Source organism: Dromiciops gliroides, chromosome 6 (genome assembly GCF_019393635.1).
Source record: "Dromiciops gliroides isolate mDroGli1 chromosome 6, mDroGli1.pri, whole genome shotgun sequence".
NCBI lineage: Eukaryota > Metazoa > Chordata > Mammalia > Microbiotheria > Microbiotheriidae > Dromiciops > Dromiciops gliroides.
The window spans coordinates 90276233-90289031 of record NC_057866.1 but is presented as its reverse complement, the minus strand read 5'-3'; the positions used below and the strand labels follow the sequence as shown (position 1 = coordinate 90289031).

The window sequence follows — 12799 nt, the reverse complement described above, 5'->3', positions numbered from 1 at the left end:
TTTATAAAACAGAAAGAAAAGACTTGTTAATATATTGATAATTTAGTTTTTTTAAAACCCTAGAGAACAAAACATTAATAATACCCAAAGAAACACAGTTAGAAACTTTGAAAATCAACAAAAGGTCAATAAGATAAAAATAACAGTTATAAAGAAATCTAGCTCATAAATAAAACTCAAGTCTCCAAAACCAATTCAATGAGAAATCATTATCTTGTTTTATTTTTTTTCTTAAATGAGACAGAAAAAAGGCAACTAAAGCAATTTTTAAAATTTAAGGGGCAATTCACAGTTAATGGAAAGGAAATAAGGAAAAAATTCCAGAAACAAATATACTTAGATTTATAATGATAAAACTGATAACTAGAATGCAGTGAGTGAATATTTAAGAAATATAAAATATCCATATCAATAAACCAGGAATAATGAATTCAAGAACTCTCAGAAAGAGAAGTCAAGTGAGACATAAATGAGATCCCAAAGAGAGCAAAACCAAACAAACCCTGATCCTTCTGGATTTATGAGTGAATTCTATTCAACACATGAATCACATGTAGGTATAGCGCTATCTAAACTATTAAAAATAGACCAAAATGTCATTAACTTCTTATGAAATAAATATGGGTGTGATCCTCAAAACAGGAAGAGATGTATACAATTTTAAATTGAAATATGATTAATAGTTTACATTAATATGGTTGCAAAATTTAAACAAAATGCTAACAGAGAGGCCACAAGCATTACCTACTTAACTATGTACAAACATACATGCATATGCACCTATATGTGTGTATACTATGGTCAAGCTGGATTTTTAGAAGGAATGAAAGCATACTTAAGGGAAGATCAATATTATTTGGATTAGACTGATAATCCTGTACTGAATAAAAGAAATGTGATCTAGACTTCACAAAAGATGTATAGAATTGAAATAATCGCATAAGGGAAGGAAGATCACTGGGGAACAACGACAACAACAATAACAACAACCACCACCACCACCCAAATAAGTTGGCAGGAAGAAGTAGGATCTGTTTGAAGGACCAGAACTTCTCTGAGATATATTCATTTACTTCTGCTTAGAACTTAAGAAATTTAGAGATGAGCTAGCTCAAATGTTGGGTTGTTTTTTTTTGTTTTTTTTGTTTTTTTTTGTGGGGCAATGAGGGTTAAGTGACTTGCCCAGGGTCACACAGCTAGTAAGTGTCAAGTGTCTGAGGCCGCATTTGAACTCAGGTCTTCCTGGATCCAGGGCTGGTGCTTTTTCCACTGGGCCACCTAGCTGCACCCCCCCCCCCCCCGCCAATGTTATGTTTTAAAGTATATAAAATTGAAGTTTAGGAGGAAATGTGATATGATAAAGTCAATGGCAGGGTTGAGACTGGAACCCAGATCTCCTAAGCCTTGAATTTCTACCTTTTCTAAACAGCCCGATTGAGCTTCTCGATATTCATAAAAGCCTTAATTGGAGAGTTCTTTAAGATGACTGTCCACTGTCACAAGGACTAGCAATTCTTACTCAGCTAGAAAATCTTCAAGTGTAGAGATTGGGCGCATGCGTGTTGGCTAAGGACCAGCCTGGCCAACTTCATGGAGGTTTATCACAAGAGTGTTCCTCAATAGGACATGAATTTTTGGCCACTACAGATCATGAAAACTATCATCTCAGGTGCTCAGTAGCTCTAATATATGTCAATTGGGGGTACCTGTTATACATAATGAAATGATGGCAATTCTGAATCAAGTACTATCATTATTATTTGAGGTGTGTGAGATCATTGCTTGGACAAGACTTTTAAGAAAGGTACTAAGTACAGGGAACATTACCAAAGTCTGACTTCTCTACCACTAAAATATTAGTTCTGGAATAAAAGGGACCAGTTTCAGATGAGAAAATACTTGGGCATTTTATTAGATTGCAAGCTCAGTGAGTCAACAATGTGACATGGCAGCCAAGTCAAAAAACAAGTCCACTAATGTAATTAAAACTTGAATTAATAGAGGTGTATTTCATAGAACAAGTGAAGTTATTAACTCCATAACTCTTCCTGTGTGGTAGTTTCTACCCTCAGAGAACTTTTGAACTAATAGGGAGTATAAACAACTGCACAGTTAAGTATTTTAAAATTAAAATGTAATAATTATGCATTTTGTTTGGTTTTTAAAGTCCTTAAGTGGTCTACCCTTTATTCTAGAGAAGACTGTCTTTCTCTAAATGCTTCTCTTCCCCAGTGCTTAACACAAGACTCAACATACAGTAGACATTTAATTAATGTTTGTTGAATTGAAAAATAACAAAAAGTTGGTATATCAATAAAAATGACAATAATGGAATCATAGAAATGGAAGAGATCTTATCATTTAATCTTTAACTGAAGTATGCTTCCCCTTTATGATAATCTATGCAAGAGGTCATTTTACCTCAGTACCAGGGAACTCATTGGTTCAATAAATGACCTATTTCATAACTGGACCACTCTGACTGTTAGGAAGTTCTTGCAGAACAGAACCAACATCTGGTTGTTTTTTTTTTAATATAACTGCCCTACCCTACCTGACCCCCTTGCTCCTCCATTGGTGGAAGAACACTTTACTGCTACTCCCTGGTTCCATTTCCTAATGATAACATCTCTAAAACAGTCATTGGTGCCAAGGTCATTTCATCCATCTTGGCAGAAGAACTGCAAAGTTCACCATCCTCTGCAAAAGAAACCTCACAAAAGCAAGTAATCATCATTCGATGTGTACCTTAGACCTTTACATACACAATGGCCTTAGGAGTTATAATTACCCATAAGTCAATCTGCCAACCAACCAGAGCATCAGGAAGAAAGATCATAGGACCATATTTACCTTAGGAAGTGCATACTTTGGTAGCTTCATCAGAACAAATTCATTGCGTCGATAAGATACATAGTATTTAGTCCGATTTGCTGTTGTCGCCTAGTAGGAAGAACAGGCATATGTTAAGTTTGTTTATTCATTCTAGACACATTTATGGGGAAAATAACCAATACACACTAGAAATAGATAATTAATTTTGTACATTTCTAGGAATCAATTTTTAAAAATAATATATAACAATATAACAACAAAAGGACTAATACTATACTAAAGGGTGTCCCAAGAGGCTAAATGCAGTTTAAAGCTTTTAATAACAGAAAAGTACACTAAAGCTTTTGGGATATCATGAATGATAAATGATGAAGACGATGATGATGACGATGACAACGACAATGATGGTAGCTGACATTTAGATTGAACAGCATGGTCACAACATATCTTAAATTGAGATACTTCTTGAGTCTCACAATAGTCCTATGACATAAGCAAGGTGAACATTATAACCTTTTCTGATGACTGAAGAAACAGGCTTCCACAAGTTAAGATAATGACCAAAATCACTTCAATAATTCCACCCTTTAAGGATCTATAATTTTATGGTCATGGGTCTTCTCCTGACTGGTAAAGATCATGTGCCTTTAGCAGATGGTCTGTAAGGGGCTACTGTGACTGCATGATAAATGGCCCTATGGCTAAACTGATAATGGGCCTCTCCTATCTGGCCTAGGATGATCTTTAGAAAAGAGTCGTTGTTTCTATTACAGCTGGGCCCACAGTTGATTCTTTTCTACTTCTGTGGAACCTAGTAAAGTTCATGGCTCATTGGCATGGCTTTGAAGAATCTATGGTCAGTGCAAGTGAGGTAATGGTAGAGAATTTTTGTGGAAACCCAAAATTGTACAGCTGGTGAGAAGATGAACCTGGAATAGGTATCAAATTGTAGGCTTTAAGAGTTGGGAAGGCTCCCAGGAGTTGTGTAGTCTATTACCTACATGAAATGTGTCACCAGTATAATACATGAGAAAAGGGGTCAAGTAGTTTCTGCTTAAAGACCTCCACAGAAGAGGACCTTCCACTTTTGGATAGCTCTAATGGAAAGATTTTTTCCCCCTTACATTTACTTTGAATTTTGTCTTGTTGCAATTTTCACATATTATTCCTAATTCTCTTCTCTGTGGATAGACAGATGAGTCTACTCCCATTTCCTCATGACAGCTCCTAAAATCCTTGAAGACAACTGTCATATCCCTTGACACTTCTCATCTTTGGGCTAAATGTTTCCAGCTCCTTTAAGTAATTCCCATATTATATGGACTCAAGGTCTTGTGGAGTCACCCCCTGGTTGCCTTCATTTAGACGCTCTTTCTAATTCATTTTTAAACTGTGGCACCCAGAACCAAACAAAGAAATCCAGAGGGCAAAGCATAGTGGGAACATTCCCTACCTTTCCCAGAAGCCAATCCACTTGATATCACATAAAATAGCAATAACTGTCTACTATAGCACACTGATTCAGACTGATCTTGCAGTCCAGTAAAATACCTAGATCTTTCTAGAACAATTGGAACCTAACCAAGCCTCTTTCCTCTTGGTTTTGGAAAACTGATTTTCAAAATTCAACTTGGAAACCTTTACTTTTATCTCTACTGAATTTCATCTAATTAAGGCCCAGAGCTCTACCCTGTCAATAATACCTTTTGGTATCTTAAATTTATCATGCAGTGGGTTAGCTAATCCTCCCAGCACTGTGTCATCTGCCTATTTAAGGAGTATGTCATCTATATTGAATTCTAAATCATTGATGAGTATGTTAAACAGCACAGAGATGACACATACTCCTGAGGCACTCCACTGGAGACCTCCTAACACAATGACATGAAACCATTAACAATTTCTTTTTTGAATCTGGTTATCCAACTCACTCTGAAATCATCTAATTGTATTATTATAGAGTTTGTATTGCTCCATCTTGTCCACAAAGAGAGTACGAGATATTAATCTAGATAAAATATATTCACAGTGTTTTTTTTTTCTTCATCTACTCACTTAAGTAATCTTGTCATAAAAGGAAATGAGTCTAGTCTGGCATGGCCTCTTCCTGATGAAATCAGACTGGCTACTGGCAATCACTGTTTCCCTTCAAACCATATCACAATCATTTCTTTAATGATCCACTCTAGAATTTCTACAAGTACATGGGCTTATGGTTTAATATCCCTGTTCTCTCCCCATTTTTGGAAAATCAGGATATTTGTATTTCTCTGATCTTCTGGCATCTCTCCCATTTTTGATGATCTTTCAAATATCACTGACACTAGCTCAGGAATCACTAAATCCTCCATCACTAATATATTATGTCCCTATGCCACACTTATGATCTCTTTCCAAAACTTCTTATCTCTTTCCTCTTTCTTTTCTATGGTTGATAGTATATTCCAATTCCAAAATCATTTCTCATTCTTTTTCTATTATCCTTTACTCAAATATTCCCTCTTCATTCTCCCCACCACACCTCATGGATTTCTGCAAATATCTCAACATATAATTCTTTCTCCTCCTCTTCCTTGTTTCTTTTGAATAATGTATACAATATTCAATGTGTATTGAATTATTCTTTTGAATAATGTAGACTAAATCTATAGTGTATTCTTAGATTTCTTTCTATTAACTTTTAGTGATACTTTGAGGCATAATGCCTGTTTGAGAGGACCGCTCTTTTCTCTTGATTTTTACATGTTAGATGTTTGTGTATAGACATTTGAAGTCATAGACTTCATTACTGGCTCCTTTTTAAAAATTTTGTCTCCTATTAGGTTCTGGGTCCCTGAGCTGCTATTCTTCTCTGTTGCTTGGGGGACACAAACACACACACACACACACACACACACACACACACACTACTTTGAGTAAGAAAACAACCAAGGTCACTCCTCATAAGGAATTGAAGATAAAAACAAATGAATTATTTGAGCATGGGTTCATTGGGATTATAAGGAAGAAAGTAAAATGCAGAAATATTAAGAATGTTGATAGAGAAACACCTGTTTTATTTTATTTTTATGTTTTCACAAAACATTGAAAAAAGGCATTCAACCTTGCCTAATTTAATGAAGTGAAAATATAAAAAGATACATTGATTAGATTAGGGGTTTTTAACTTTTTTTTTTGTCATATGGACCAATTGTCAGAGCACTGTTTTTAAAGGCAAAAAATAAAATACAAAGGATCAAAAAGGAAACCAATTATATTTAAATAAAATTTATGTTACATATACATACATACATATATGTTTATATATATATGCATAAACACACACACATACAGAGATAGAGCTGGAGATGGAGGTGGAGGTTAGAAGTAGAGGTAGAGAGAGAGAGAGATAAAGAAAAAGAGATAGAGAGATAGAGAAATAGAGATAGAGATAGATAAATCCATTAGTTAATGGATCCATGTTAAGAAGTCCTGGATTAGATAAATACTCAGAAGTCTATCCACATCAAAAGCAAATATATTTAGAAATGGATGAAACCCAAACCAAAGTACATAGAAGGTGAGATCTGGAAGTAAGATTAGAACATAGGATGTCAGGGCCAACAGGAAGATTAAATTAGAGAAAATAAATGGTAACAACTGGAACCTACCTGAGAACATAAAAGCGAATGTCAGAGACATAAGGACATAGCATGCAATATTAGAGCAGGAAGGGACCCCAGAACTCAGAATGTTAAAACTATAAAGGAATTTAAAGATGATCAACTGCAATGTTTTTACAGTGGAGATAAAGGCACTGAGGCCCAGAACTGTGAATGTTTTGCCAAAGGTCCCTGGGATAGCAGGGACAAAATTCTAGGTCTCCTGATTCTTAGGCCAGTGATCCTACAATGAACCACGCTGCCTCTTAAAGGGCTGGATGCTAAGAAAAAAACAAAAAACAGTTCTTGCTGAAAGATGCAAATTTGACCTTTGTCTGTTGAAATAGAAATGAAGTATGACAGAAGATCTACCTGCCTGAATATTTAATACATATCGAAAAATGTAACATTTGAACTGCTTTAAGTCACTTTTTCATTACAAAACCTTTTTTTTCCCCACTGAATAATAAATGGGAAGCCTTTAGGTTTCTGATTTATTAACTGACAGATAAGAGGAAAACTAGACAGTTGTTATTTTTATTTATTTCATTTTAAAATATCAGCTTGATTTGTCATATCAAGCTGTCAAAAAATACTGCCTTTCAAGGGAAATCAGTTTCTCTAGTCTAAATGCTAAAAGGAAATTCATTCATCCTTTTTTTTTTCCCTTAAAGAGAAGCAACACAGATAGAAAGTATCCATGAGTTGGAAACATTTTACTCAGTCCTGACTTCTTACCTGTTATGTGACCTTTCTGGTTATGTGGTATAAGTTCCCTCTCTGAACAATAACAACTCTAAGGAAATGGATAGATTGCTTTAAGGATAGTAAAACACTTTATGCCTATTATCTTATTTAGACCTCACAACAACTCTGTCAGCTAGGTACTACAGGTATCATTAGCTTTCATTTCCAGGTAATAAAGTTAAATGGTTTGCCCACAGCCACATAGCTAGTAAGTGTCTCAGACAGAATTTGAACTCAGGACTTAGAGTTCTGTCTGGAAGTCATTAAAAATGATTTCAAGTCATTAATAAAGTAGGGTTAATCATATTTACAGTTCCTGTGTGATAGGGTTGCTAATAATAACATTCATTTCATCTTAAGGTTTATAAGGCACTTTCCCCATTTCTAGTCCTCTAAGGTATGTTGTAGAAATATGGGAGCACTCAAGGGAATGAAGGCACAGAAAGGTTATTATAATTATTATTTATTAATAGTGTAATAATTTACTAAATAATTTAAAATTAATAATATATCAATTAGTAATTAATCTTGAAATTGATTACTAATAAAGGTTATTATTATTAACTGATTAACCCATGGTTATGTATTCAATGCCAAAACTGCGGCATGAATCAAGGACTCCTGAGTCGAAGCCCAGCACTCTTTCAAATAAATCATGGGCTATGAAAAGGAGAGTTGTATCTCATAAAGCACTATAAAAAGTAAATTAATAACATTATGATTATTGCTATTTATAAGGAAAGACACCCATTTATATGCATATATATATATGTATGTATGTATATATATAAAATGTGTGTGTGTGTATGTACACACAGAGAGATATGAGTTAATGAAAGTCTTTATCTGCTTTGTTGTTTTGGACCTGAACAATATCAATGAATCCTTGAATTCCATTGGATTGAATAGAAAGGCAATCTTGAAATTATCTAGTTACTCAAATCCTTTATTCATTTCTCTCCCTTCAGAAAGCAAGCTCCTTGGGGGCAGAGACTATTTTGCCAGCACAGTGTCTTACACAGAATAAGCACTTAATAAATGTTTGCTGATTGATTTATTTGATTGATGTTGACATTACAAAGGAGTGATTATCCTTCCTCTAATTAAAGACATCCAGAGATGAGAGACTCTACCTCTGGAAGCAGTCCACATTCTGATTATGGACAACTCTAATCATTAGGAATTCTTTCCTTATATTGCATTTTCTGTTATTATTTTTGATAAGCTTAAATAACCTATAGTGTGTTAAGAAAGGACTATGGGAAATATACATTGAGTTGTTAGACTACAGTAGGGACAACACCCTGCCCCCTTCCCCACATCTCAGAAATATACAAATGTATGAGGCAGGAAGACTGCTCACTTCTGTGGTTACATTCACACATAGTCTGTGTTTATCTATGTCAACATCTATCTATAATAAATGTTACATATTTTTGTTACTCAAATCTAAAATCAAAGCAGGTCAATTACCTCTCCCAGTTCTTCAGGATGTGCTAAAGCATTTTGGATTCTGCCCTGCCAAAGGCATCACCCATTTTGCTAAGTTTGCCAGTCAGGAAGCTCACACAGGGAGAACCACTTCTCACCATACACTAGCTGTGAAATAGATCTGAATTGTAGCTGTTGGGGAGTTATAAACAATGTCACCTCCAAACAATACAAGGCAAGGCTCAGGAGAGATGATTTTCTCTAGGAAATTTATTTCTAAATCCATTTCACAGTTTGTTTATGATGAGAAACGGTTCCTCCCACATGGGCACCCAGAAGTTTGTTCTCAAGAAAATGGGTGTGGGCGTCTTTGGGCAGCATTCATTTCCTAATCCCCATCAAGCAAACTGGCTAAGGAAAAGGATGCCTCTTGTGTCTTTCTCAGCTGGGATCTAAATGAGTTCTACCTGACCATCAAGATAAAAATAAAAATGAACCATCACCACCACCACCAGAAAAAAGGATTGAGATGCTTGGGTGGTGATGGTAATAGCAGAGCCAAATGGATATAATCTATCCATATAAACCCTGGAAAATCTTTTTTAGAAGCCATTATGGCATAGGAGCAAGAACACTGGTTATAGCAAATGTGGAGTATTGTCTTGAGTTCTGAGAGCCATATATTTGGAAGGTCATTAATGATTTGGAGAGTCTATAGACTGCAAGACTCCTGTGTCTAGGATCTGTGAACTTACATTTTTTTGATAGTTATATTTTCAAATATATTTCAATATATTTTCCCACTGTAATATTGTATATTTTCATTTGTACATTAAAATGGGGGAAGCTAGATGGTGCGGTGGATAAAGCACCAGCCCTGGATTCAAGAGTACCTGAGTTCAAATCCGGCCTCAGACACTTAACATTTACTAGCTGTGTGACCCTGGGCAAGTCACTTAACCCCAATTGCCTCACACACAAAAAAAAGAACTTATTGTTTAAAGGGGCAGCTAGGTGGCACAGTGGATAGAGCACCAGCCCTGGAGTCAGGAGTACCTGAGTTCAAATCGGGCCTCAGACACTTAACACTTACTTGCTGTGTGACCCTGGGCAAGTCACTTAATCCCAATTGCCTCACTAAAAAAAAAAAAAAAAAAGTTATTCTGAAGAGGACTTTATAGGCTTCATCAGACTGCCAAAGGGATCCATGATATATAGATATATAGATACATAGATATATAAGGTTAAGAACTCCTTGTGTGGAGGGAGGTAAGTAGGATGATGATGATAGTCCCAGAGAATAGGCCATATGAAAATCATATGAAGGCACTGGCAATGTTGAACTTGTAAAAGAGAACACTTAAGGGCACAATTGCTTTCTAGCATTATGGGAAGGGGTGCTATAGAGAATGGATTTCTGCTCAGCTTTAGTTTGGACTACGTAACCTCCAAGATCCCTTCTAATTCCAAGAAGTTTCTGGGATGCTTGAGATCTGCATTAAGAAATCCAAGGTTGGGGGGTAGCTAAGTGGTGAAGCGGATAGAGCACTGGCCTTGGATTCAGGAGGACCTGAGTTCAAATCCGGCCTCAGACACTTGACACTTGCTAGCTGTGTGACCCTGGGCAAGTCACAACCCCCATTGCCCTGCCAAAAAAACTAACAAAATATTTAAATTAAAAAAAAAAGAAATCCAAGTTTCAATTTCTGTTTCTACTGTTTTAGGACCCTAAATAAGGGAAGTTCAATTTGATTCAATAAACTTTTTTTACATGTTTATTATGTGTAGGCAATACGAAGTTCTCTCAAGGAACTTATATTCTACTGAAGAGATAAAATATGCACAGATAAATACATACAAAGTAATACAAGGTCATTTCGAGAAGGGAGTGGGGGACCTCTAGTAAAACCTCACATAGGGGATGAGGACTTCTGTTCTCTGGGCCTCTGAGAAGATGAACACTTGCATCACTAAGGCAGCTCAGTGGAAAGATTAGCAGACTTAGTCAGCGGAAAGAGTAGTAGCCTTAGTCAAGAAGAACTGAGTTCAATCCTAGGCGAGTCATTTAACCTTTGTTTGACTCGTTTTTCTCAACTGTAAAGTGGGGATCATAAGAGTACCTACCTCCCAGAGTTGTTGTGAGGATCAAATGAGATAATATTTGTAAAGTGCTTAGCACAGTGCCTGGCACATAGTAGGCACTTTATAAATGATTATTTCAAACTCATAAGTTTCCTGTGCAACAAATGGGATAGTGTACTAAAGTGCTTTGGGAACTCTAAAGTTCTCTAGAAAGGTATCCTATTCTGAACTGAATTAAAAATTAATTTTCAGTATTTTCTCACAGAAGGAATAGCATTTCTCAGGGTCCTTATCTGTTTCCCTTCTACTGGTCTAGGATGTCCCATCCCTTTAATTGAACACATGAGGAAATTAATTTGCATTTACCTTAAAGAATATGTAGTCGTCCTGCACAGTCAGGGAATTGTGGTCAATGCTCCTGGCAAATGGGATCTTGGGTGTTCTATCAGAGCAATTCTGGGATTGACAGACGACATACCGGAAACCTGGGGACAACAATGACCAAAGTCTATTGTGCTGACATAAACTCAAAGGAAACCCCAACATTTTAGTGTTCTTATTAGCAAAGGAGAGAGCTGTGCTATATAACAATCTGTTGTATTAAGCCATTCTTTGCACTTTTACCATTCATGAACCTTGCCATGATGCTGTACCCACAACCATCAGTACTCTCTGCCCCTCTGATTGAAGGGCTGAACAAGGAACTCTTCCCAAGGCCTCTCTTTGAATAGGGATCCTAGTCCAGACAGCTTTTCATTGTCTACCAATTGGATGCCTTGGACTTAGCACCACCACAATCATGCTACCAGGAATTCTTGTTGCCAAGAAACATATCATCCTGCTCTTGCCTCATTGATGCCTTCAGTATCTTCTGCCTCTCTTATGGCTGGAGGGGAAAGCAAAGAATTCCTCCCAAAGCCTCCCTCTTAAGGAATGTTTCCAGTTCAGCCAACTCTTTATCTTGAACCAGCTCCATACCTTGGACTGGACTTCACCATTAATGGTTACCTTTACCTCCCCCACCTTCCAGCTTCCTTTTGTGTGTTATTTTCTTCCACCACTCCTTCAGGGTTATGACTGTCTTTTTTTTAAATCCTTAGCATTTAGTATAGTGCCTAGCACATAGTGGGTACTTAGCAAATGTTTATGGATTGAATGACACAAAATTTCAAAATTCTTTTTGGTTCCCTCAATTAAAATCCTCTTGTGATTTTTTCACCATGGTGTATAGTGAGTGGATCCTGGGTTCTTAAAAGGTATGTCTTCAGAGTATAACCTCAAGCAAGTCTTGTTAAGCTCAAATTATTCCTCTCTACCAGTCCTTCCTTCATAGCCCTTTTGTAGTAGGGGACTTGCCATTTTAAACATTGTATTCTACTGCCCTACACATAGAGCTTAACAAATTTTGCCGAATTCAGCATGGGACCAACAACCACCGTCACCCCAAAGTGAACTTAAAGAGGTCTGGAAAGCTTGGTTGCTCTACAGATGAGGAGGAATTATTTTTGGTCAGAGGAATTCATGAAAACTGTCTTCAAGAACATAGGGGGCAGGTGATCTCCATTGTGAAGATGATAGCCATGGCAACAGAATTGAGATATTTATGAAGTGCCACTGTGTACAAAGTGTTAAGCAACGTATAAAGTATACCTAAAACATAGTCCCTGACCTTAAGGAACTTGTGGTCTAGAGAGGATACAAGCCACAAGAAGATAGCAATAATGTTCAGAAGGTACCTGATAAAAAGAGTTGAGAGCCGCTCAGTGCTCAGGGAAGAGGATGGGAATTATTTGTTTCCTGAAGGAAATGTGCTCTTAAAATTGTTTTTAATTCACCACCTGAGTCATATGGCAAAGGAGAGTCTTCTCTTGTGTAGGGCTGGTTCTTCAAGAACGCTGGCTCTGTCTCTGAGCCAAAGCACAGACTAGATACTATGTGTGTCACTTGCACATACATGGTGAAAACTGGATCTTTGTTTTCAAAAGAAAGGCTATTTAAAATTTTTTTTCAAGAAAGATATTTGCTTCACAGAATATCTTCAATTGTTATATAAAAAAGGACAG

At 36.5% G+C, this 12799-nt stretch overlaps 1 protein-coding gene across 4 annotated transcripts in view; it reads right to left on the bottom strand.

The window, feature by feature from the left end:
* The window catches only part of SORCS2 (sortilin related VPS10 domain containing receptor 2), a 1257082-nt gene that overhangs the window by 199726 nt on the left and 1044557 nt on the right, over positions 1-12799 (bottom strand). For all 4 annotated transcript variants that reach the window (XM_043971225.1, XM_043971226.1, XM_043971227.1 and 1 more), the window contains exons 7-8: positions 11103-11221; positions 2854-2943 (exon numbers count right to left, since the gene is read on the bottom strand). In XM_043971225.1, coding sequence (XP_043827160.1) covers positions 2854-2943; positions 11103-11221 — 209 coding nt within the window. The remainder of the gene's footprint in view (positions 1-2853; positions 2944-11102; positions 11222-12799) is intronic.